At 41.4% G+C, this 24,425-nt stretch overlaps 1 protein-coding gene across 1 annotated transcript; it reads left to right on the forward strand.

The window, feature by feature from the left end:
• The first annotated feature begins 16,512 nt into the window (after positions 1 to 16,512).
• LOC105194715 lies at positions 16,513 to 17,787 on the forward strand. Its single transcript, XM_011159776.2, has one exon. It carries the CDS (start codon positions 16,513 to 16,515, stop codon positions 17,785 to 17,787), a length of 1,275 nt encoding a protein of 424 aa, XP_011158078.1.
• The last annotated feature ends 6,638 nt before the right edge of the window (positions 17,788 to 24,425 follow it).

Genomic DNA, 24,425 nt, shown 5'->3' on the forward strand with positions numbered 1-24,425 from the left:
AGATTAGTAGCCTAATCTTGGTGGGCGGTGTGTTAACGCTCATATAACACTTCGTATTAATATTCGTTCGTTATCTATTTAATATCCGAGCCATTTACATTAGGGCAATAATTGCGTCATTTATATTAATGCCACTTCAGAAATGAGTGTGTACGGCCCTACTATTGGGCATAGTAGCGCGGATGGCGCCTGCGCCCTGAGTCCCTCCCGCTGGCGTAGCTACGCGTGCGTGTGTGTGTGTCTACAAACTATGTACTCGGTTATGCTGCGACTATTGCAGGCTCGAGTCGAAAATAAAGAAAACATACATCAATATAGCAAACCAGTCTTATTGCCATTCCAAACAAAAGAGTTCATCTCGTTATAAACCTTTCCCATATTATAATGCATATTAGTGTTACAAGTTGCGTTTAGTCTCTTATAGAATAGCCTTGACAGTGATTGCGTCACGCGAACGGTGACATTCCACAGGGGAAGAATCGGGCATTGTCAAGCCTGAGAGCTGCAACGGCAAATAAGCGGTGTAAACTTTTTTATATTATTACACTTACCGATCGCAGATAAATTTCTTGTGTCCGTATTTGTTTAGCTGTGAGCTGACCAGTCGCGACAGGTTCTTAATCCACGCAAAACGACCATAGCCGATATCGTGTTTATCTTCCACGTAGAAGAGATTGATGCGTTTTTCCTTCTTATCTTCGGTCAGGCGTACCGGTACAACGTATTCTATCTTTTCTTTTCTGTCCAATTCGGTAGTGTACACATTCACCGACACACCGTTTAAACGTTCAAATTTTCCAATGTCTTTCACTTTCATTGGAAATTGTATATCTTCAAATTTTAAAACACTTGAATAATGCGGATAAGATGACACTCGGTTTGCATTTCTTTCAGCGGGGTACAGGGCAGCCACCACCGACCACGCGAAACAAGCATTGTCTTGTGATTGCACATTAATTATTGCACGCTTGTCACTTACCGACAGCGGCAATTCGAAGTAACATCCCGCGTGCATGGGATTAAGCTTGTTTATCTTCACCATCAAGTTTTGGATTTGGTGTAACGCCCAGCCGCTATCGCGTTCTTGAAACTCGTCGAGCATCGCTAATATCACTTCAATTACACGCTGCTCGTACCATTCGCGCAAATTTGACGCTCTGTATAGTTCATAGTTCTTCGTCGCGAGACTTTTATTATCGCGGTCGTCACGAATGTTTACAAATTTACCGTTGAATACGGTATTCACCTTCACATTTCCATGTTTCGCGGTAGCGTCTCGCACTTGCTCGATCACCAAATCACTAGCGTCTTCCAAGAAATGCCGCGGTTCAATATAATCGGCGTTTATGACAGCACCCGTAAGAATACGTGACTCAAACGCGGCCTCAATCTCGCGCCAGACGAGCGATCTTTTACCACCGGTGCTATCGTGCGCACCACCTCCAACGTGCACGAAACGTCTTTCTAATTGCGCTTTTGCACCCGCGAGTCGCGCGATTCTCGCCACTATGGATTGTCTATGTCCAACGGTGAGTCGAGGACGTTTGGCACTGCTACAACATTCTTCGAGATGCGCGAGGCCTTCTTCGCATCGTTCCACCCATGCATGACACTCCTCTTGAGTAGCGATCTGCGAGCATCGCTCGAGCAGTTCGCGTTCAATATTCTCCATTTTTCAATTATTAGCACGTACTATACGATGTCAAGTAGCACTTGCATGTACGTAGATAACACGAATTACAGTATGTGCAGAATATTGTTCTTGATGAGAACTTCCAAAAAGCGAGTTGTTATTTCCGGCCACTGATCAACTCAATCCAGCGAAATTTCTTTCACCGCCGATGATAGATTCGATACGTTTCAAAGACATCTACTGATGTCCGAGCGCTAATTACATATCTATTATACGTTCTTTTGTCTGGCGAAATATTGAATCATCTAGCGGGGGCATGAAAGATGTATCCCCACCACTCGAAGATCCCATAGAATATTCTAGATCATTCATATACATTTGCATCAGTGTGTGCCTCTACATTAGAAATCTCGATCGAGCAGAGGGAGACTTGCGCGCATACTTGCAGCGGCGCGTGCGAACCTGTCCATACGTATTCAAGGCTAATGATACATCGTACGATTCGTCTTCGATGTAATCCGATACCTTTGTGATTAGCCGCCGTCAAAATATACGGCAAGACCATGCCTGAGAGCTGCATCGGCAAATATAAGTTTAATAAAGAATATTCTATATCTCTTGAACGGTAGGCTAGAAAATTACGAGACTTGAAAAGTTATACGTATTGGAATACTGCCTTCCAATTGGATCCAGGAAGAATAAAATATTAGGTAGAAAAAACAATTAATAATATAATAATATAATAGTAAGCACATGTGTATATTACAATAGAACGGTGAGCATTCAGTCAAGGCGTATGCTTTGTCTTTGATGTAATTCGATACCTTTGTGATGAACCGCCGTCAAAATACACGGCAAGGCCATGCTTGAAAGCTGCATCAACAAATATAATTCTAATAAAGAATATTCTATATCTCTCAAACGTTTTTTATTTTCTCTGTCCGCCGATTTCGCGCGCTGGCGCGGGCGGCAGCGGTCGTGGGCAGCGGGCGCGGGCGCGGGCGCGGGCTGCGGGCGCGGGCGCAGGCGGTGGCGGCGGGCCCCGCGAAAATTGCACGCGGGCGGCGGCGGGCCCCGCGGAAATCGCCGCGGAGAACCGCCGCGGAAAACGCCGCGGTATTATTATAAGAAAACATACAACATTAATACACGCTGGTTCTAACTACAGGGCTTCTCTCCCCAATATCATCCTCGGCGGTACATACCGCTTTGCCGCGCGGGTAACCCCCACCTGTCAATCAATCCCACCTCTAGATCAGTGGGTGATACCTCCCACTGCATCTTGAGGATCACTACCCACTCCCTGTACCACTCCCGGGTTGGACCGCGGGCTGAATTTCACGCGCGGGTCAGTTCAGTGGGCTGACCCCTTCCTGTCAGGTCAGTACAGCCGGCTGACCCCCACCTCCCACGTCAGACCTCGCGGATCACCACCCACTCCGCGGTACGTACCGCAGGTATCCCCGCGCCTACATTCCCCCCTCGCCCCTTACCCCCCCCCTCATTGCTCCCGAGTTAGAATCGGTATAGACTTACTACTAACATGTTTTTGCTTCTTAGTTTTTAAATTTTGAATCTGATAAAAATGGTCAGATACATAATTTAAACGTATATATATATATATATATATCTCTAGGTGGTATTTACCTTTTCAAAGAAAAAGGTAAAAAAAGGCGCCTATGTGTGTGCGCGCACCTAAAAATCTTTATTTTTTTAACCCAAATAATATGTATTAATTAATATTTTTTACAAAATCTCTTATTCCAACCTAAGTGGTATTTACTTAAAATAAATATCTTGAAATTGTGTAATCTAATAAACATGATATACGTCTAATAAACATGATATACGTTTTTTCAAAAACTTGCGTGAAATCTTTTAAAGTGCGCCTATTATGAAGAGAATATACTTTTTCTACAAATCCATGGTAGTATTTGTATTTTTTTGAAAAATATTCCTATTCTAACCCAACTGGTAGTATCTTTAATTTTTATACAATACCCACGTGGTACTATCACTTCTCTGTATTGTCATTGAGAAATCTTTCTATTGCAAAAATTCATGTGATAGCATCTGTAATTCTCATTGAAAAATTTTATTCCAACTCAAGTGGTATTTCAACATTTAATTTCAAAGAATTAAAGAGGAAACAATACAAAATAAGAAAATTTTATTAAAATAACAAATTTTTAATGTACAAAAACATGGCGCTGCTAGATAGGAAAAGCAGAAAAGACATAAGAAAGAATGCAATAAATGTAACACTTGTAAAATATGCTTTATAAAAGCAATTTATGAAATAAGTTTTAGTTTCATTAACATTTAAGTAACATCGTAAGTCAAATTAAGATACCACCACTTGGATCTTAAAAAAATAAAGATGAAAAACTCTTTATTTCAATAAATTGTTCTCATATCTGTTAATATATAAATTATTTAGGTTATAATAGATTATAAAATTTTAATATGTTATTTATTTTCAATTAAATACTTGGGTTGGAAGATTTTTCAATAACAATACAGAGAAGTAATAGAAGAATATAGTAGCAATTAGATTTTGTATAGAAATTATTCAATTCTTCTCATTGCTTTTTCTATCTAGCAGCACTATGTTTTTGTACATTAAAAATTTTTTATTTCAATCAAATTTTCTCATTTTGTATTGTTTCCTCTTTAATTCTTTGAAATTAAATGTTGAAATACCACTTGAGTTGGAATAAAATTTTTCAATGAGAATTAAAGATGCTATCACTTGAATTTTTGCAATAGAAAGATTTTTTAATGACAATACAGAGAAGCGATAGTACCACGTGGGTTTTGTATAAAAATTAAAGATACTACCAGTTGGGTTAGAATAGGAATATTTTTCAAAAAAATACAAATACTACCATGGATTTTGTAGAAAAGGTATATTCTCTTCATAATAGGCGCACTTTAAAAGATTTCACGCATTTTTTTGAATAAACGTATATCATGCTTATTAGATGTATATCATGTTTATTAGATTATACAATTTCAAGATATTTATTTTAAGTAAATACCACTTAGGTTGGAATAAGAGATTTTGTAGATAATATTAATTAATACATATTATTTGGGTTGAAAAAATAAAGATTTTTAGGTGCGCGCACACACATAGGCGCCTTTTTTTACATTTTCTTTGAAAAGGTAAATACCACTTAGGCATACAATTTACTGGAAGCGGAATTATCCAAATGTCGCTTGACAGCTACGCATTCAGAACAGAACAAAAGTCGGCCGCGCTTCTTTTTTCTGATCGATAGATCTTCCTTCGGCCAGCTTCTCAAGCTCGGCCGAACGGGCACAACTATATATATATATATATATATATATATATATATATATATATATATCCATTAATTATTTATAATCTTACTTGTAAGTTGAAATTATGACTTCTCACAAAAAATATATACTATATATTGCTTGACACTACAAAACGCGTGATATCAGTACAAAATTACTTTTCCAAAAAAAAGGTAAAAAAAGGCGCCAATGTATATGTGTGCGCGCACTTTATTTAATTCAACTTAAGTGTATTTTTTCTAAAAAATGAGTGTAATCTTTAAATTGCGCCAATTATAAAAAGAATATATTGCTCTTTGAAATAACTACTGTATTTACTTAAAAATAAATATCTTAAATTCAATCCAACCTAAATGTATTTTTTCCAAAAAGTGTATGAAATCTTTAAATTGCGCTAATTATAAAGAGAATATATTGCTGTTTGAAATAACTGCTGTACTATTTTTAACGAATAAAATGCAAGTGATAGTATATTTATGTTTTAAGTAAAACCCAAGTAGCGGTGTCTTTAATTCCTTTTTAAATAAAATTCAAGTGATACTGTCTGTGTATTTTTATTGAAACATTTCTCTGTTCTAATCTAAGTGGGTGTACTTAATTTAAAAAAGTTTCAATGAAATATGTAACATTTAATCTCAAAAAATTAAAGAGAAAACAGAAGTGAGAATGTTTTATTAAAATAAAGATTTTTAAACTACAAAAAATTGGCGCTGCTGTTTCACAACATTTTATTTAGATTATATTTAGACATTTAGCAGCGCCAATTTATGGTAGTTTCCAAACGCTCTTTGTCTTCAACTAAAATCACCACTTTTAAATCGTCGAAACCATTCTCTGCAAGATTTATCCGATGTTGCAGATTCACCATACACTTCCATAAGCATTTGATGCGCTTTAGCTTCACTTTTCTTCCAATTGAAACAGAAAATCAAAACTTCCCACAAATGGTGCTTATTTAGAACAAAACTCGACATTTTCAACAAAGTTAAAGTTAAACTTGTTGTGCAAAACTGAAAAGCTTGTAACGCTGGTAGTTTCTCGGTGTAGTAGGTTACGGGATTGGAGTCAGGATCGGTTGCTCGGATGTGCTCGCCGGATGTCCGGGTTCGTGTCAAATGATAACGCCGTGGTTTGGTAGTGGAAACGAAATAGTTTAAATATATTTTGAGACGTTGGTTTAATACAACATAGTCATACAGTCCCGATATCGTTATCGGATAATACTGAACTCCATGAATAGTATTGCGGCACTGGAGTGCTTAATTGTGCGGTCGTCGGCCCGCGTGAAACTAAAAGAACGGTCACAGTGTATTCGCGGCGTGCTTAATATCTAAGTACAAAGAAGGAACGGTTTCAAGTCACTAAGGGAAACGGACGGACACATGCTATGCGCTAGGCGCTCGGAGGTAGCAAGTGGAGTTGCTCGGTGAAACAATCTTTGGTTTCGCGGACAACATATATATAACTTGCGGCGGAACGTGATATACAAGAACGGACTCGCGGTTATGTAAACGGAAGGACTCTGATGATTCGTGCGATATACGGACGGATTCGGCTTATGCTCTAAGCGTACGGTATCCGTATTTAGAGTGGCCGCGCGGTGGCGCACTCTAATGCTGTGCTCGGGTCGTGATTGGCCCGTGCGGATGACCGGTTACGGTCTCGGATTCGACGGCTCGCGGCGCGACGGACAGTTTCGCGCTGCGCGAGGGTTGTCGACGATGTCGGCCGGTTCGGCCTCATCTTGCGGGGTTAGCACCCCGGGAGGTACGGTAAGCGGACACAGGAGCGGTGTCGACGCGGACGGTCCCCGAGAATTCCCGGGGACACTTGGAACGGTCTGGTCGGAGTGGCCGGACGACGAGAATGCCCGTCGTCCGGCTGAACGGAATGGATAAGCCGTGCGGTAAGAATTCCCGCCGCACGGTGTAACGGATGCGGATTGGACCTGGCCGGACGCACGAGAATGCCCGTCGTCCGGCTGAACGGTCTCGATTGGCCGCGCGACGAGAATGCCCGTCGCACGGCTCCGCGGATTGGATCGTCCGCGCGACGAGAATGCCCGTCGCGCGGCGGAGCGAATCGGAGTGGCCGAGCATACCCGGCCTCGGGGACGACGGGTATACCCGTCGCGGGGCGGCTGGAACGAGAATGCCCGTTCCCGAGAAGGTGCTCGAGAATCCCCGAGCTAGGAGGCGCCGAGTATGCCCAGCGCTGGAGATGATCCGAAGAGATCAGGTGTTCGGAAGGATCTCTCTCTTACGTTGCCCACTGCCGGCTTATATACCGTTCCGCGCAGCTGGACGCACCAGCGCGCGCAGACGGGCCGGCTAGAGTGGGAGCGCTTTCGGAACGCGGCGCGTAGTGCGTCGGTCGCGCGTGGTAGCACGTGGTGGTCTTACGTAAGCTGCGCGTACGCGCGTGTTGGTTTTACGTAAGCCCCGTGCACGCACGTGCTCGGCTGCGGTGTGTTAGACGGTTGGTCGGTCAGGAGTGGCGGCACGGTGGAGAGGCGTAATGTTACAGGCTTACTATACAAACAATATTTGGTTGACAGATGTTGACACTTTACAAAACAGCAAAAATCAGCTGTCGCTGTCAACCATTTAAAGCACTTAGATTCATCTTTTGAAAACCGACTGAACTAAGTTATATACCCAATATATGAGAGCAGATGCAGATAGAAATCTCAACGAATACAATGTGAATAGATACGTATAGAATTCCTGTACGTAATCGCGGACAGGTGCAGATAAAAATTGCGGCATATAGAATACAAACAGAAACAAACAGAACATATTTATAAAGAATTTGATTGGTCCAATAACTCAGGTCTACAAAATTGGGAGGGGGGAGGATTGTGCTTTGAACTTTGAATGACGTTTCTATAGGATTTTAATGCGCTGAAAACAACTACGTTGTTTGTTTTTTTTCATCACCTTCCATTTTTTAAATAATTGCAAAAACAGTTTTTTTTTAACTTGACTTCTTTATGAATTTTTTCTGGTTAAAAAAAAAATGACAGCAAGGTCAGCTTTACGGCAGAAATGTTCCCACAATAAAGAAAATATTATTTTGCATCTTATAAAAATGTTTTATGCAAATCGTAAACAAAAAACTTTGAAAAAATTATGAAAAATCGTAAAAAAATAATAAATTTTGAAATATAAAAACAAATAATTAAGAAACAAAAAATTTTACAAAATATTAGATTTTTTAAGCTTTATGTTTCTAGTTTAATTCTTTTTTTGATTAATTAATTTTGCGTTACCCATCTTGTACCACATGGAGTTATTACCTTATTACAGGACATGGACGTCAGGAACATATTTACACTATGTGCAATCCTTTTTCTTCACTATTTACAACTATACACAATATGATCTCAAATAATTTTATAACTTCTTGAACTTTATTTGATGGCAGTCCGTCAAACGCAAGAAGATGTCGCGCACTGTAAGTAACGCTCGCGGAATGCATTTATGGTTTAAATTTAATAACTTTTTAAGAAATAATCAAACAATAATTTTTCAAAAGAAGAATCAAACTAAAAACATAGAGCTAATTTGCTTAAAAAGTTAAATATTTTGTAAGATTTTTTATTTTTTAAATATTTGATTTAATATTTCAAAATTTATTATTTGTTTACGGTTTTTCATGATTTTTTCAAAGTTTTTTGTTTACGGTTTGCATAAAACATTTTTATAAGATGCGAAAAAATATTTTCTTTATAGTGGGAACATTTCTGCGTAAAATGCCGTAAAGCTAACCTCGCTATCATTTTTTCTTTAAGCAGAAAAAATTTATAAAGAAGTCAAATTCAAAAAAAGCTGTTTTTGCAATTATTTAAGAAATGGAGAAAAACGGACAATTTAGTGGTTTTCAACATATCAAAATCCTATAAAAACGTTATTCAAAGTTAAAAGCACAAGGCCCGCTAATTTTCTAGACCTGTGTAATTAAGCAAATGCATAAGAAAATGAATCAATCACTTTCTTTATGCATATGTTATTTATGCATGCAATTATGCAAGTTTGTCTGAATAAACCCTTAATAAATTCATGAATAGTGACGTCGCAATTTGAAAATATGTAAAACAGCACGGTATGCTTGATTTCTGCTGCCAGCGTGACATCAGATCCTGTTAGCACGGCGTGCTCGATTTGTGCTAACAATCTGCCGTTAGATTTTGTTGTGCAGGTCTTGTTCTAATTCTGTCGCCTATCTGACATTAAGTGTTGGCAACACGGCGTATTTGCATAGTGCTGCCAGTCTGCTGTCAAATTGTCGCGTAGATCCTGCTCGTTTTTTGCCGCCAATCTTACGTCAGGTCTTGTCGGCACGCGGTGCACGATTTCTGCTGCCAGTCTAGCGTCAAATTATGTTGCACAAGTTATGCTTGATTTCTGCCGCCAATCTGACAATAGTCTTATCAACACTATTTACTCAATTTCTGCTGCAATTAAATGGCAACAGTTTCTGTCCTATTTCTGACAGCAGTTTACTGACACCGCAGATATTGTAGAGTCTGTGTGAAATATGTTGCCTTTTTAACAACAAAAATTGATAGCAGACTCTCCAAATAATCTATTTGTTCACGTTTGGTTGACGGGGTATATACATATATGTATATAATGTTATTTCATAAATGTGTACATATTGTATGTTCCTTATGGTGTTTAAGGAAATTCTATACCAGAGCGCAGAATAAATAACGATTTCTATCTCTCTCTCTCTCTCTCTCGCTCTCTCTCTCTCTCTCTCTCTCTCTCTCTCTCTCTCTCTCTCTCTCTCTCTCTCTCTTTCGTGAGTATCACACAAACGTGCCTTAACTTTCTCCTCTATTTTTTCGTGCTTTGCTGCTGTTTTTCGCTCTGCGGGACCGTTTGTTGAATATAGTCTTGTCGAGGGCCCTTCCTGCTTGACATTTGCCTCTCAGGTGTAATTGAGCCGCTTCTGCTTTCTTTTTGCGGTTTTACTGTACCGTCTCTCCGGCCTACCCTCTGCTTGTCACGCCGTCGCTCCGTGCTCGTGTTGCCGACCAAGTCTGTTCGAGTGCTGACCGCTTTGCCTGCGCGCACCTGGGTCCGTTCGTGAGTCGCTAGCCAATCAAGTCTGAATAACCATGCCGCCTCTAGCCTGTGCTATCTGCAAGCGCTTCATCTTTGCGACCAATACTCTCTGCTGTGATCGCAATCCAAAACACATTTTTCATGAGGATTGCGCCTGCAGCCAGCTGGGCGCTGCATCGGAGTCTTCTGGTTCTACAGTGTTCTTCTGTCCCACCTGTCGAGCTCAGGGTCTTTCCCGGGAGACTGTCCGACTATTGTGGTCCCGTGTCCGTGGGTGGTATTTCAGCGACGGCTGCTCCAACTTCCGCTGCTCAGTCTGATCCAGTTAAGTACCATCTTACCACGGTACTGGCCAAAATTGAAGGCATTGAGCGAAGTTTACAAGATCTTCCTGCGCTGAAGAAGCAGACCTCGCTGGAGCGTAGTGTTCAGCACTCTCTGGGCGCCACTGGAGCCAAAACGGAGGAATTGGTGTCCACGGTGCATCGGGTCAACGCTAAGTAGTCTGGCCTGGAAGTCCATGTCCGTGCCTTAGAGGCGCGGTCTTCGGTTGGTGTTGCTTCTGCGGGTGACCTCGAGGAGCTGCTTAATGCGCTCGAGGGTGCTAAGCTCAACTCTCAGCTCATACTTTTTGGAGTGAGGGAACATCCTACTGAGGACACCTCTACCCGTTGCGACCGACGTCGCCTCTGCGCTGGAAGTTGCTGTGTCTCTCGGCAAGGTCTTGTCCTGCGTACGCATTCCGTCGAGAGGCGATCGTCCGAGGCCAATCATTGTTAACCTGTCTTTGAATGATGCCCGCAACCAGTGGATTGATGGGAAGAGGTCCAGGTCTGTCCTTGAGTGCGCGAAAGTGTCTGCGGAGCTTACCGGTTCCAGAATCGACATAAACGAGAAGTTTTCTTTGTCTGCGAGATCGCTCTTGAACGGCTGTCCGTGAGTGCAAACTACATCGCGCCTGGGTTCGTAACGGCCTCATATACATAAAGCGCCACTCTGACACCCTGCCTGTGCGTGTCCGTCACCGAGAATATCTTGTCAGTCTTATGGTCGGCCCCCTTCCCCCTGATGCAACGTTGAGCACTGGGACTTTAGCGCCTTTCTCCGTAGCTGTGACACCCACGCCCTGTCCTAAGCATGCGCCTGCTGTTAGGCCTCGTGTGCCCTTGGCAGCATCCGGGAGCGCGTCTGGGGTTGACTGTGCCTTTGTCGCTCGTTCTTCATTTGCGCGCAGTGACTGACGCCTCTTGTCTGCTCACTCGGCTGCTATTGGTCCGCTCCGTCTCTGCCACGTAAACTGCCAGTCCCTTCTCCTCCACTTTTGCGAATTCCGCGACTACTTCTCTTGCGACCGCTATGATATAATCGCAATGTCGGAGATGTGGTTTAAGTCCCACGTTGTTGATGACCTTGTTCGTCTCCTCGGATTCTTACTCTTGCGCGTTAACAAAGTGGACAAGAGTGGGGGGGGAGGGGGACGGAATTGGCGTTTACGTGCAAGACGGGCTCACCGCGAGTATTCTTGCATTATCGCCTATGTACTATTGTGGTCAGCCCAAGTACATGCTTGTGCGCGTCTCTGCCGTCGGGCAGAAGCTGTTCCTCTTATCAGTTGTGTATCGTCCATCGAAACTGGGATATCTTGTTAATTTTCAGAGCGAATTCAAAAGGTTTCTTTTTTCCCTGCTACGGTTGTGATCGGCAGTTTTAATACTGACTTCAACAAACTAATCTTTGATACTACCTCACTGGGTAATTTCTGCGAGAGCAACGGTCTTTACATCGTTCCGTTCACCGACACCCATTACACCAGCATGTCGTACTCTCGGATAGACCACTGCTTTGTCAACAACCGGTCTTTTGTGTTGTCGCACCATCAACACTATCTCTTTTCATTCCTGCCACGATCTCATCGGGGTCACCCTTGACTGTCATTTCAACTGACATCTGCCTCTCGCTTTATCCGTTCGCGATTTCGTCAACCTCAATCACGAGACACTGCATGACTTTCTGACCTCGCTCGATTCGACTTCTTTCTACCTATCCAAGAAGTTGGACGACAAAGTCGCGTTTCACTGACTCTTTTAATCTGGCTCTTAATACTCTGGCTCCGCTTTGCTCTATCCGTGCCAGAAGACCTCCCGCACCCTGGATCGACCGAAGCATCCGTTTCATCATACGTGACAGAGACTCGGCCAGAAGAGTACACTGCCAGTGACCTTTTCCCGTCAATCTGGCTGCTTTTTGTCTCTTGCGTAATTGGGTGAATGTTTTCTTGGTTGCTGCCAGAAATGAGTACCTTTTTAATTAGTCGGCGCCTTAACACTGCTCCCTCTCCTGCGCGTTTGTGGTCCAAGCTCCGATCGCTGGGCTTGGCCAAATCACGGTCCACCACTTTGTCCCCTAACCACTCCCTTGCACAACTCAATTCCTTCTTCTCCACTGCTTATCTTCCTCTCTTTTCTCGCCCACCCTTTTCTTCGCCGCCGCCAATTCTTTGTCCTTCTCCATCAGTCACCCTATCTGATTCATCTTCTTTCTATTTTTTTCATACTCCCGACGTCTTTTACAAGATGTTCACTCGGCGCTTGTCCAACGTTGCTGGACCTGACAACTTTAGTCGGCATTTTTCCCCTGGACTGTCTTCCTGTCACGTTTCACCTCATCCTCAAACTTCTAAATTTATCACTGAATTTCTCTACCTCCCCCTCCTCGTGGAAGCGCTCCCACATTATCCCTCTGCCCAATATCAAGTCTCCCTCCTCTCCCTCCGACTATCGTCCTATCTCTCTCCTCTGCTTCCTTTCCAAGGTCCTTAAGCGCATCGTTTTTGACCAACTGTCCTCCCACCTATCCTCTCTCTATCTCTTCAATCCTTTCCAGTCCGGTTTCCGCCGCGGATGCAGCACGCAAACGGCACTCGTGAAGCTGGCAGACGACATCAGGCTATTGATCACAGAAAAGTCATTTTTCTGTCCTATTCAATTTTTCTAAGGCCTTTGACTTTGTCAGCCCCAAGCTGCTCTTGCGTAAGCTTCCGCGTTTTGGTATCTCTTATCCTGTCCTTTGCTGGTTCGAGTTGTATCTATCTAGTAGGTCTCAGCGCGTCCGCGGTCTTGACGGTTTTTCTTCCTGGTCTTCCATCCAAGCTGGCGTCCCTCAGGGTTTTGTCCTTGGTCCCCTGCTCTTTGCCCTCTTTACTGACGATCTGCAGACAATCGTTTACTACAGTCAACATCTTCTGTATGCAGACTATCTGCAGATTTATCTGGACTTTCATCCTGCGGACCTCAAGCAGGCGCTGGGGAGAATCAGGGAGGATATCTCGGCGATTAAGCGATGGGCTCGTACAAATCGCCTAACCTGGAACGCCGGAAAAACCTAGGCTATACTTCTGGGCAGTGCTCGCTACGTTAATACCATCCGAGCGAACAATATTTCTTCAAGCTCGACGGTACTCCCATCGAGGTCACCGATCAAGTGGTCAATCTCGATCTGACCATCACCAGCACGCTCAATTGAAACGCGCAGGTTAAATCCGTATTTCAGCGAGTAAACGGCGTCTTGTGGCGTCTAAAGTATTACAAACACTGCCTGTCGCATCCCCTGCGCGCTCGCCTTGTGTCGTCTCTGATCTTTCCCTACTTTAATTACTGCTCTGTTGTCATGATAGACATCACTGGTCAGCTCTGCATTAAATTCAGGCGGTTGATGTACGCTTGCTTGCGTTTCATCTATGACCTCCGCTGGAATGACCACGTCTTTATTACTCCCAGCTAGGTTGGCTACAAGCGGACGACAGAAGATCCTATCTTCTCGACTGTTTTATCTTTCTGATCCTCCACACCGGCATACCTTCCTATCTTGCCTGCAAGTTATCGTCGTGTCATAGGCCCAGAGCTACCACAAGAGCTCCTCTCCGCTGGATCTCGCTGTTCCTACTTGTTGCACCTCTACCTTCCAGCGTTCCTTTACCGCAGCAGCACCTACCTTTTGGAACTCTTTTCCCATCCATATACGTGGCGCTAATTTGGTCGATTCTTTCAAACGGGACCTTTTTTGCTTTCTACGGCAACAAGGGGCTCCTCAGCCCCTGGGTTAATTCATTTATTTACCCTGTTCCTTACTCGGCTGCTCCTATACATGTACATATGTCTGTTCTCGTTCATCTTTATTTTTCCTCTACCGCTCTTCTGCTTAATTTTCTTTGTTTATATTATACTATTTTATTTTATTTATTCATATATACATGTATACGCGCATTCTTATTCCTATTTTCGTTCTTACTTTTCCGTACATAGTATTTTCTGGCTGCTTGCTTACTTTATTATTATATTACGTTTATTTTAATTTATTTTATCTTATATTGCGCCTGAATGATGTCTTCTGGTCACCTTTTATTTGTTTTGTTTACTTGACATTTTGTTACTTTTATTTTTATTTCTATTTTGTTATTAGTTTGTAAGTTTGCTTGTCAATGATATTCTTTTGCATGTATTACTTTTTATTTTAGTTATCAGTCAGCATGAATGCATCGGCACCTTTTCTTGTTCCTACTCTGTATTTACCTGCCCCCTAACCCTAGGGCAGCAATAAAAGCTAATTCATTCATTTATTTATTCTCTCTCTATTTTTGTATATTTTGATTTTGCTTTACTGTACATATTTTTAGAGGGCAGGTCCCTAGAATGTAAATAAAGCCAAGTCAGTCAGTCAGTTAATCTCTCTCTCTTTCTCTCTTTCTCTCTCTCTCTCTCTCTCTTTCTTTCTCTCTCTTTCTCTCTCTCTCTCTCTCTCTCTCTCTCCCTCTCTCTCTTTCTCTCTCTCTCTCTCTCTGGTGAATAGACGTGTTGACGTGTCTCGCTGTTGCTCCGCTTTTGAAGAGCTTTCTTGCTGTCTTATGCCCTACGGGGCGTGTTTTTTCAGGGTCTCTGGTTGGATGAATACGACCGAACACTTTGACGGTATTGTAAGTGATTTTCCTTTGGATACTTGACTGCAATCTGTCAATTTACAACTCTCGGCAAGGCTTCTCAAGGTTAAGTGCTGGCTAGTGTTGGAGCTTGCGCATGCGTCCCTTTCCTGGCGGGCGAGAAGGATGGATGAGGGGGTCTCTTTCTTACCGACGGGAGCTTCTGATGGAGGTAGAGAGGAAGGAGATGGTGCTAAGAGTGGACCGAGTGGACTATTGAAGCGAATGCCTAGCGGGTCAAACTTAACTGAAAAACGCATCGATGTAATGACTGTCTTCAGGGTGAATGCGCTTAGGGCATTGGTCGATAGACAGTGTGATGTGCTGAGCAGGTCGCTTCTTACTGGAAGAGAGTCAGCTGATAGGAGAGCATTAATTGAGGGAGCTTTCAGGAAGTGTAGGGATGCCTTTATTGAGGTCTCTATTGTACTAGTAAATCTGCTAGAGGAGCGAGCTACTGGGTCTAATATTATGAAATTGGCTAACTTGAGAGAGGCGATGGAAGATGTTCTCAGGAACATAAATAATGTATCCGTCTCCCAGACAGGCAAGGTAACGCAGGAATCTAACGCTTGCGAGCGAAGGCAGTATGCATCGGTTTTAAACACCTCAAGGCCGAAGGTGAATGTCTCTTGTGGTTCCATTATGGAAGTGCATAATTCCACGAGTTTCTACGTGATTCCGGATGAGAAAAAAGCGGGTAAATTCAAGACCTCGAAAGAAACAAAGGAGGCACTTTTCAGCGTGCTTAAACCGGCTCAATGTGCACTTAAAGTAAACAGGATCGCCGTTGCTCCTAATAATGGCATAAGAATTGAAGCCGGATCTTAACAAAATCAGGGACAATCCGGACCTTGCGAAAATCGGCCTTAAAGTGCAAGAGAGTGTCAAAACAAATCCTCATAGGCTCATTGTTCATGGAATCTCAGCAGATATGAATAAAATGGAAATAAAAGAAGAACTAATAGCACAAAATCTGAGCGGAAGCAATGCAGAGGTCAAGGTCGTATACATATTTCCGCCAAAACAAAACAAGCGAACAACGAGCTGTGTGTTGGAGGTGTCCCCGATTGTGCGAAATGAGCTATTGAAGAATGGCAGAATCTATCTTTGTTACAACTCATGCACTTTTGCAGACTACATAAGAGTGCTGCAATGTTACAGGTGCTCTGCCTTTGGCCATGTGGCAAAGGAGTGTAGATCTGCTCCTTGTACCCTTTGCGCGAATTCGCACGAAAGAAAAGACTGTACACATGGATTGGGCGGCCTTAAATGCAGCAACTGTGTGTGTGTGCTCGTGGACCGGATGCGGATGCTCTTGATCATTCGGCGACGGATGCAAATAAATGTCCGATTCTTGGTAAAAAGATCAAGGACAAAATCTCTTTTATAAACTATGGGTGAGTCTCAAGCATATGATGACTTAATGATTTGCCGTGTAAATTGTCAATCACGAATGGCTCACTTTGATGAATTTTATCATTTCTTTTTTGGTGTGAATTATCTGCATGTCGGACATGCATATCATCTGCATGTCGGAGACTTGGTTAAGATCTAAGATTTCGGACGCGCTGGTAGATCTTCCGGGTTATAAACTTTTCAGGCGAGACAGAGGTGGTAGGCATGGAGGTGGGGTTGCGTTTTATTTGCGTGAGAACCTGAGTGCTTCGATTTTGACTGGCTCGGTGAAGATGTACAATGGTACTCCGGAGTACATCATCGCGGAGATAGTTTTGGAGGATGCCTCTAATCTATTGCTGGCGATGGTTTATCGACTACCTAATGTAGGACATATAAATGAATTTCAGCAACTGTTTCTTAATCTGCAAGCTAACTACAGACACTCTGTCATTATGGGTGACTTCAACGCGGATATGGCCTCCAACTCTTATGACAGTGCTCAAATAAATTATTTTGTAGCGTCCTCAAATCTCTATCTTGTGCCATACCAAACTACGCATCACCTAAAGGCATCCAGCACTTTGTTGAATCTGCGCATAATTGATGACGCATCTAAATTGACAGCCTTTGGTCAGCATGGGGTAGCGTTCTTATTTGCACATGATTTAATCTTTATTAAATATAATATCAAAATACGACGACGTATCAACACAACGATCAATTGCAGAAACTATGAAAATTTTAATGAGGTAGATTTTTTATCTGAGATTCAAGACATTGATTGGACTCAAGTTTGGAATTCGGATTGTATTAATCGTAAAGTGGAGGTACTCAACGCAAGATTGCTGGAATGCTACAATAAGCATGCACCGCTTCAGCGGATTGATTTCAAGAATCTTCCTGCTCCGTGGATCACCAATGAACTCAAGGCTGCAATGCGTGAAAGAGATATGGCAAGACGGACTTGGCGTAGGAGGCGAGACGACGTGAGCTATCAACGTTTCAAAATCTTGAGAAACAGTGTGCAGAGCGCAGTTAGGGTTGCGAAGCGTGAGTACTATCTGTCAGCCTTTGTACGTTCAAGTAACTCTAATAAGATGTGGAGCCGGTTGAGGCATCTAGGACTGGTTAAAAAGAGGAGTGTGAACGGCCCTCTTCAACCTTCTGTGGATGAGCTCAATAACTACTTTGTGCAGTCTGACGAAGAAGTAACAATGAACAACTTCGATGACCTTAGTTTGACCCTCGAACAAGACAGGGTTAGCGAGGATGACTTTTATTGGAAGTATGTCACTCCATCAGACATCTTCACCGCAGTATCAAGGATCAAGTCGAGTGCCACGGGCACTGACGGAATAGCTCCTAGGCTGATCAAGTTGTGATCAAGGTGCTCCCGTACATCATGCCGATTATTGAGCACATCTTTAACTTCTCCCTGATGCAGGGAGCATTTCCTACGCAATGGAAGACAGCTCGGGTGTGTCCGATCCCGAAGATCAGGAATCCAACCTTGGTGCAGCACTACAGGCCAATTTCCATTCTTCCTTCTCTGTCAAAGGCACTGGAAAGGTTGGTAGGAGAGCAAATTTGCTCATATCTAGAAGCCTCAAATCTTCTTGATCCGTATCAGGCTGCTTATAGGAGGGGCTTCTCTATACAGGCGTGTCTGTTGCGTACGCTGGATGACATTAGATGTGCAGCGGATCGAAGGAAGGTCACGGTCTTAGTCTTTTTTGATTTCTCAAAAACATTTGATAGGGTCCAACATCATATTCTCCTTAACAAACTGAAGAGTCTGTGTTTCTCGCGCCCTGCACTTGGTTGGGTGGCATCGTATCTGAGTAGTAGAGCGCAGGTTGTCTGCGACGGTTTCTTCCAGGGAGCTAGCGGTTGCGGTGGGTGTTCCTCAGGGCTCAGTGCTGGGACCGTTACTCTTCACTCTCTATCTAGCGGATTTCAAGAATGCTCTAAAATATTGCAAATATAATTTCTATGCTAACGACCTGTAAATATATCTGCACTGCGAGCCTTGTGACTTGATTGAAACCATCTCCAGGGTAAATGAGGACATTGCCTCTATAGTGGCATGGGCGGCTTCCAACAAGCTCATCCTGAACGCAGCCAAGACGCAAGCCATCATTTTTGGTTCGGATCGCTATATTAATGCTATCGATGTAACGTTGTTGCCGAACTTGTCAGTTGGGGATGTTGCAATTGAATTTTTGGCACACATTAAATATCTGGGAGTGATAATTGCCAACAATCTATCGTGGGATAGACAAATAGCAAGTGTAACGAGGAAAGTCAGATCAGTTTTGTATCAGCTGAGGCTGAGCAGACACCTTTTACCAGAGACACTGAGATCTAGATTTGATTTTTCCGCACTTTGATTACTGCTGCACGGCGGTTACGAACATCACGGCAGAGCAAAATCTTAGGCTGTACAGAGCCATGAATGCTGGTCTGAGATTTGTCAATGGCATAAGGTAGGATGACCATGTTACACCTCATTATCGGGCACTTCGGTGGCTGAAGCCGGATGTCAGAAGGCAGTATCTCATCGGATGCCTATTGTACACTATCATGAAAACCCAGAGATCGGACTATTTGTTCTCAATGTTTGTGCTCAGGACTGAGAAATCGACCAGGATTACAAGAACATCTGAAGATTTGCTCGCTCTACCGCTGTGCCGTACGAAAATCTACAAAAAATTTTTCTGTTCTGTTGCAGCGGAATTGTAGAATAACATTCCGTCTGCTATTCGCAATGTGGTCACAATAACAGGGTTTAAACAAATGCTTTATGCGCACCTGCTCTTGAGACAGAACGGGGACTGATACCTTGCCTGCTTTGTTGATGTGCATGGTTTCGAAATTGTTTATATGTTTGCTCGTGTGTGCATGTGCATGCCTGCTTACCTGCCTATTGAAATTGTATGCGATTTCACACATATACACGTGCATGCTCACACGCAGGCACATACACGCAAACACATTATTATTGCACTATAATTGCGTGGCTTTAATAATTATATCTGTATGCTTTTTCTTTTGTTGTTTCTTTTGTAAAATTGCTAGAGCGCTTGAGGGGACTTGTCCTAGAGCGCTAAATAAATGTTGCTTTCTCTCTCTCTCTCTCTCATTCATTTATTACCTCGTAGCCAATTGATGCTTTCACACTGTTGTAGCTTGACGGATAAACAATTGTGAATAAGCCACAAAATCACATGTCACATTCCCATATGATGATTTATTACCAAATAATAGTTGTAGCGACACCTCTGATTCTGTCGCTCCACTCAAGTTGTTTTTTTTTGTGCCGGAGCGAGCGTTATGGATGGACTCGTGAAATGATAGAAAGGGGGGTGAAACAGTAATGATGCACTATTTAACTGGTCAAAATTGAACAACTTTACTGTACATTTCACAATCGTTTACAATGTCTTAACTTTCTATATAGTTAGCTCACGGGAGCATTCTATTCGACACACACTCGGGTGAGACTGCGAACGATTACATCCGTACGCTAGACGATCTATATACGGACTGACTTTTCGGACGGTAACACAAGCTTTCGCAGCGAAGCGGCAAGAACGACGCACGCACCGAAGGTAATGATAGATCACGAGATCGATTCATGATCCTCGAAAATGCGAAGGCCGTAACGTTGCTTGAATATGTGTGTTTCTGACATACGTACCGTAACAATAGTCACAATTTATTTTTGTTTATAAATGTATCACACGTTTTCAGATTTATTCACGCACTCGAGACATTTACAAACAAAATTACTTTTATGACTATTAATCAGTACGTAATTAGCGAATGAGAGAGGGAGAGAGAACGTGTGTGTGGTTTATGTTAATAAATGTGTGTTAGAACACCGTTTGTCATTAGAGAGCAATCAGCTGATCGCCACTAGTACCCGACTAGTAAGAGCTTGCGTCGGGCGATAAACGTGCTACTTCTGTCCATTTTCCGTATGCAACCTATCATTCACCAGCTATTTTTGCTTCTAGTTTAAAAACTAGGCATCACGCACAATTTTGGCAAAGGAAGAAATAGTCTCATAATTGACTCACTAAGGGATGACGCGGTGATTCACTCTGAGATTATGACCCAAATTTCTTTAATTATTTTAGAGATGAAAAAAAGTTTACTTTGCGCGGCGTTTGATTGAATACGCCTTAATTTTGGAATAATATATTTGTGAAAATTGGCTCTGAAATGCACCGCGGCGCGTCTTATAAACCTTTCCGGTAACTCTCCTTTCAACCAGTGCAATTGGCTCCGTGTCTTAGGATAAATTCAAAAAATTAAACAATAAGAAATCATTTGGGATCGACGGAATACCAAACATTGTATTAAAAATAAATCCCCCAATACTAATAAATATATAATTATACAATTATTTTTAACAATTTACTAAACTACGCATCTTTCCCGGACAAATGGAAAACGGCCAAAGTTGTACCCATACTAAAAAAAGGCAAAGATAAGACATCTCCCGCTAGTTGTAGACCTATAAGTTTACTACTAAACATCAGTAAAATATATGAAGCGATTATTAATGATCGAATTACTTTATTCTGCAGAGAAAATAACATTTTCTCCAGTGCCAGTTTAGTTTCCGACGTAATCATTCTACAATACATGCGATAAACAAACTAACATCCGACATAAACTGGGCGCTTAACGCGAAACAATGTGCAGGGACATGCCTCATTAACCTAGAAAAAACGTTTGATACCATATGGTTAGATGGGCTACTATACAAATTAATAAAGAAAAAATTCCCTATCCATTTAATCAAACTAATTTGGGATATGATATCGGGAAGATTTCTGCTAACGACAAGCGGAGACACTCATTCAATAAATACACATAAAATCAACAACGGCCTTCAACAAGGCACAATTAACGCACCTATACTATTTAATATTTATACAAGCAAAATGCTTAAGCTATTTCAATTAAATCAACCCGGCAAACCCAAAGCTATCGCATTCGCAAATGACCTCATAGTATATGTGGCTGACAGGTAGATAACACAAATTAAAACTAATTTACGAAATATAGTACAAAAACTGGAACAGTATTACGAAACATGGAAACTAAAAATAAACATAGATAAATGCAAAATATTATTATGTAGAGCCGCTTTAGTCTACGCAAACAGTAATGTTAAGAAAAACTACAAATCTTTTAAGATAGAAAGCTTGCCAAAAAATAACAGTAGCAAAATCATTAAACACAAAAAAGCTGTAAAATACGTAGGCATAAATATTGATGAAAGATTGCACTACAAGAAAAATATGAATATACAGCTTGGGAAAGCAAAAAATACCTTCACACATTTAAAAAGACTATTTTATTCAAAATTCTTGAAACAAGATTTCAAAATAATCTGTTACCAATTACTCATAAGGCCTTTAATCACGTATGGCTGCCCCATACGATTCAATGTAAGAGCATCTCTCATGAGAAATGCACTTACATTGAACCATATGGGGCGACCATACGTGAAATAGAAAAAATCAGAATATTTAAAAGAAAATGCTTAAGAGCTTGTCTAAACATGACTAGAACAGCGAAATCTGATTATACAAAATACGCAAAAAATCAAACCATTTATAATAAAGCGAACATTCCCAGCATCAATAATTTTATTATTAACTTAACTCGCGATCACTACCTTCAAACAAGCAAAATAACGCAAAACAGTCTTATTTTTGGCGCACTATACCCGAATCCAATATCGAATATACAATTACATCCGGATTCATACCACCCAAAGCATTCTTACACTAGATAAAAAAGGATACATTCAGGACTGCGATAACGTACCAATAATCTACCACTATCCAAGACGCAACAATACCAAGTGTCTAAGATACCCTCCATTCTCATCGTCCAAGAATAAGCAAATTGACTGGCGCTACGATGTATCAATACCAAAACAAGAAAATTTAAAGAAAAAAAAAACAAAAAAGAATATTGGTGGTTAGAAGATAACTTATAGATTATGCAAAACTCTTATAACACACGCACACCGACACCCACACACACACGCGCGCACACGCGCACGCATACATACTGTCACACACCATCACACACCCATGCAGATAATTCATTGTGACCCATCACTATAAATTACCATAAGCAATAAACCTTTTATGTTATAACAAAAACACACCACAAAATAACAACAGATACTGCGTTAAGTATACCAATTATTTATTTTGTATTTATTATTACCTCTTAAATATTATAAGAATCAGTTTTTTTTTAGACTAGGGCTTCTTTTTCTCTGAACTGCACAACTCAAATAACCAGAATAATCTATATTACCTGACTGGTAAGACAATTACTTTATAAATAGATATGTAAACCAAATGTAATATAAGTACAAAACTGTGATATAGTACGTAGCGGCGTAAGTAAACTACCGTACCATTCAAAGTATAAATAGTACAAATGCTTTTTTTATGAGTTCATTATTACGTTATATAGAAAAAAAATATATTGTTACGAGCAAAAAGGGGTACTTGTTTACTCGCGCTCTCACTCCGGAAAAGAACTAGACTTCTTTATCAAACACAAAATCACTTTAATTGTTAACCACCAAACACGACCATATCATCACACACCAAACTCCAAAATCACAGACAGCTCATTTTTTTAATAAACAAGGCCGTTGTCAAGGAGAACGCTTCACGGCCTTATTCACACCGCAGCTCGAACTCGCCTCGCAGGGACGGCTCGGCTCGTAACAATATTTTATTTAAGTCCTTAAAATAAACTATTTTATAACTAAAAAACTCCGTGTGTTAGGTGCTTTCTTCATAATCATAAGATCCGAGTTCGCTTCCAGATGGGCAATATTTTTTAATGAGTGTTTTTATTTATGTTTATTTATTTTGATGATATTGATATAGTATGCAAATTTTTAAAATAGAAAATTTAATTTAACATCACATTCTAAACATTAATTTAAATTTAATTTTAAGGAATTTTAATTCAAGTAATATTTAAAATAATAAATAAGTAATAATAATAATATATAAGTTATTTGTAATGGATAACATATAAAGGCAATCTAAATTTTCAAATTTTTTAAATTTAAAACCCGTAAAAAAAGCGGATACAAAATAGTAAATGAACGAGAGGTTTTTAATCTCCTTGCAGGTATGTAGTCGGTTATAAAATTTAGTTTGTAACGTCAACGAAATATGTTCCGTTCGCCAGGCCTATAAAGGCTTGAATCAAGAGGCGCGGTCGCGTCTCGTGCCAATTCAAAAAAAAAAGCGAGAAGGACCGACGCCTCTTTTACGCGAGTCAGCGAGTTCAAGCATAACGAGATTATCAGATCTCAACAACGGCTGAACCGATCAAGTTCAAAGTCATCTCATTCGATAGCTTGGGAAAAATTGCATATATAAAAGTGTTTTTATTTTTTCTCTCCGTGCCGTACAAGCGGAGATATCGCGATGCAATTTCTAATCTCTACATTTTTCTGTAAGATACGTCTCCTTGGTCGTCGCCCTCAGGAATTCTCCCTTTCACATTTTCAACACAGTGTGGCGCTCGCTACTACACTATCAGCATCTATGCGGTCACGTGATGCACCATGTGATGTGCATCACGTGACCGCGATCATGATTGCGCGTATGACAGGTTTCCTAACCTGTAACCTAAATCGTTAATAATATCTCGGTTTACGGGGCAAACGACACATTTTTCTGCCGAATTCTTTCGCGTGGTGCAAAAATACGTTGAATAAGCTTATTATTAATGAATATGTGTAGTTAAAAATATATATTTTGCATAACTACCCAGTCAGCAAAATGTTAGCACTGTGTCGGCAGGCTGGCGGCAGATTTGATCACGACGTGTTGACAGACTGAACTCAACTGATCTCAAATTCTGCTTACGTTCTGTTAACAGAACCTGTTGATATTTTATGTCAGCAGAATGACAGCACCAGGCGAGCACGCCGTGCTCCCAGCACGTGAGGCCA

Source organism: Solenopsis invicta, chromosome 13 (genome assembly GCF_016802725.1).
Source record: "Solenopsis invicta isolate M01_SB chromosome 13, UNIL_Sinv_3.0, whole genome shotgun sequence".
NCBI lineage: Eukaryota > Metazoa > Arthropoda > Insecta > Hymenoptera > Formicidae > Solenopsis > Solenopsis invicta.